We start from the raw sequence: 3,330 nt of genomic DNA, 5'->3' as shown, positions 1-3,330 counted from the left end.
ATTTCTGCCTTTTCTTTTAGAAGGATAACCGCGGCCTTGTATTAATCCTGGAGGAGAAATAAGGATTAGTAGTATTAGAACTAAAAGTTAGAATAATATACATACCAGGGATTGGATACCCGTTGTTGTAGAACTAGATAACCCAGGATTATAAGTTTCAAGTAATACTTATTTTAGTAGACAATAGTGTACTATTACCCTAAATAGATCTCCTTCTAAAATAATATATTAATGATTCGGAGGAGTATTTAGTCCTGGAAGTAAGCGTAACTGTTAGTTATGCTTGAAATTGGCATAGCAAATGTTAAGCCCCCAACTTAAATAGTAGGATAAAGAGTCCCCCTAGGATTATCTAGATCAGCATATTTTCTAACTAAAGTTAGATTATATAGAAAATCCATATTATGAACTACTTTAGCTAAATCATTTAGTAGCTCTATTAAGCCCCTTAATTATGAAGGGAATGATACTACCACCAGAACTAAGACCTGATACTAATATAATAGCTTAAACCACTGACAGTATTCATTTATTTCAACACCTCCAGATATAAAGGTTTCTGATGGAAGAGATACTAGAAGCTTAAAACTAGATCAGCCTAATCTAACAAGAAAAGATTTTGTGGATACTGAGTTACTTACTAGATTTTTATAACAAGGGTCACACTATTATAGATCAGACTTTACTTAATCCCATAATTTAGTAATAAAAACCTCTGCCTGTTTATGATAGGCTGACTGTGGTAAGGTAAAATATTTATTATAAGTCTTCCATAATAAGTATATAAAGTAGTTTACCCAGGAAAATTCCTTCAGCTCCTTACTTATATATTCCGGATAAACCCAGTCTGGTTACACCCAACGAGTAATATAATTCAGAATACTTATAACCTTTAATAAAATATTCCTCTCACTTATATACTATAAATGCCTAAACAAAACGTTTAAGTACTAAATCAATAGTTAAGCCATAACAGTAACATACTATATAGGGATAATAAACAGCTTTATATTATAAAGCCTTTGCTATATATCTTAGTACTTAATATCTAAAAGACTTAAAAGAAAGCCTAGATATCGGGAGAGTATAATACTTTCTTTAGTAATAGATATACCTAAAGAGCCTAGTATAGGATAATCCTTTAAGGAAATTATAAAGGCCCCAGGAAAGTTGGAGTTACTTTCCCCACAGCTATTATTATAAGATATCAGGAAAAACAGGACTTGTAATTAACTATTCCAGTCTTCTAGCTTGAGTTTTAGTATCTTAACCCAGTCATCAGATACAATATTATTAATATGATGTTAGAAAATAGTATAGCTGAAGTCAAGAAATTTCTTAATCTCATGAACCTATATCTAACCATAGTTAGTTAACCAGTTAAATAAATGTTATAGCAAAGGGGAGGAACTTACATAATCTAGTTTAGAATTTATAATCTATTCAAGAAGAAATCAGATAAAGAATTTCTTGCTATAGTCTGTTTTACATAAATCTAATATAATATATCAGAAGGTATCATACCGGATTACTACTAATATACGTGCCGTGCTTGCCTTCTGAATATCTAGAGCATTATAGAGCCACTTATTAAATACCCTGGGTTTCAGTAATTCCTTCTACTAATTAGGGGAGAGTCTAGTAAAATAATATAGTAACTGATATGCTATAGCACCCTCTATCTTAAGAGATAACTAGGTTCCACCTCATACTATAGTTATACTGTAAAGTGAGTAATCTAACTATAGTTAGATTACTCTGTATATAGTACTGTTTAAGATATAGTTAATTAAGGAATAAGATTATGTATAGAGGAATAATAGGGAAAATAGAGAATTAGAATCAGAAATACTAATAAACAGTAATTATAGATTATTAATATCTAACCTAGTATTATAGATTACATAAGTAGAACTAACCAATAAAGGCTGTGATTTGTAATAGTCTTAAGATTACTAAACTGATAATAACTATAGTAAAAGGATTAAGGATATATATAAAAATATATATCTATATTCAAGCCAGCTTTACTTTATATAGTATAAGAACCTACTACTTAATACTAATCTATGGTACCTTAACTACTGATCCTAAGTATATCTACTCTCTACTGTATATATAGATAAATAATTTTAACTTAAATCTTATGTTATTTTAACTATTTCCTATATAGTATTGTATTCGCATCTTTCACTAAATTATAGAATAGGCTGTTGGATAATGGATAGACATGCACAACCCGCCCCAAAATCCTGAACCCGATCCGCCCCGAACCCGCATGGGTTTGGGTTCGGGTCAACTATCTAGAACCCGCGGGTTAGGGTTAAACCTGCAGAACCCGCACTAAACCTAGTATAGTAATAAAATAGGGTTATTATAATTAGCCCTATCCTACAGGCGGCATGGAGTCCTTGAAGGACTGCCCGCTGTGGAGCAGTTAGGGTTTTACTGTGATTGGCTCAAGGCACCTATGGCAGGGGTAGCACTCCATGCTTTTCATGTGTAGCACTCCATGCACTTTTGTAGGGCGATTGAGGTTAAACTAAGCCAGCCGGTTCAGTATTAGTTAAAGTATAACTTGGCGAAATTTCAAGCTGGTTGATTTACTACAAAGGGTGTGGTACTGGCTTGAAGTTGGTTAGGGTAACAGATTCAGGTTTGATGGGGGATCATCACCACCCGCGACCGACCGTACAAATGACATGTCCGAACCAACCATATATAGTCAGCAAGAATTCAGGGGCTATTTTCATGCTTAAGAAAGGTAGGGGATCCAGTTTCAGGCTATTTTTAATTCATATCCCAAGTTTATCCCGGCGACTCGAGTCCGAAACCACCATATAATATATATATATATCTTGCAGATTCAGTCCTGCACCATGGAACATCAATTTTTTCAAAGGATCCCTAGTTTACAGATTATCATATGTCGTTGCTGCAAATATGGTGTGCACCCCAAGGAGGTAGCCGCGCATCTGCGGGTTAAGCATTCCATCAAGCCCCAGGAGTGTACGCAGGTGGCCGAGGCAATCCAGCAGTGGGATAATGTGATGCAGGAACCCCACGCTGTCCAGATCCCCCGGATGCTGCAGAATCCATTACCCGGGATTGAACTGTACATGAACGGCATGCAGTGCCAGCAGGACCCCGAACATTGCCAGTACATCACCACCCATATCAAAAGTATGCGGAAACACTGGCAGCAGGTCCATGGATGGACCCAGCATCGCCATAGCGGGTTTGTCAGTCGCCAGGAGCGGGAACAGGGCATGGCTTAGGGTTAGGGTTAGGGTTAGGGTTAGGGTTAGGGTTAGGGTTAGGGTTAGGTTA

At 35.9% G+C, this 3,330-nt stretch overlaps 1 protein-coding gene across 1 annotated transcript; it reads left to right on the top strand.

Moving 5' to 3' along the window:
* Nucleotides 1–2,879: 2,879 nt before the first annotated feature.
* Nucleotides 2,880–3,278, top strand: APUU_10001A (uncharacterized protein; the record flags this gene model as incomplete). Its single annotated transcript, XM_041693433.1, has 1 exon — nt 2,880–3,278. One exon carries the CDS (start codon nt 2,880–2,882, stop codon nt 3,276–3,278), a length of 399 nt encoding a protein of 132 aa, XP_041549367.1.
* Nucleotides 3,279–3,330: the final 52 nt, after the last annotated feature.

This window comes from Aspergillus puulaauensis, chromosome 1 (genome assembly GCF_016861865.1).
Source record: "Aspergillus puulaauensis MK2 DNA, chromosome 1, nearly complete sequence".
Lineage (NCBI taxonomy): Eukaryota > Fungi > Ascomycota > Eurotiomycetes > Eurotiales > Aspergillaceae > Aspergillus > Aspergillus puulaauensis.
The sequence above is the reverse complement of the archived record's forward strand: the minus strand, read 5'-3'. Positions and strand labels throughout refer to the sequence as shown.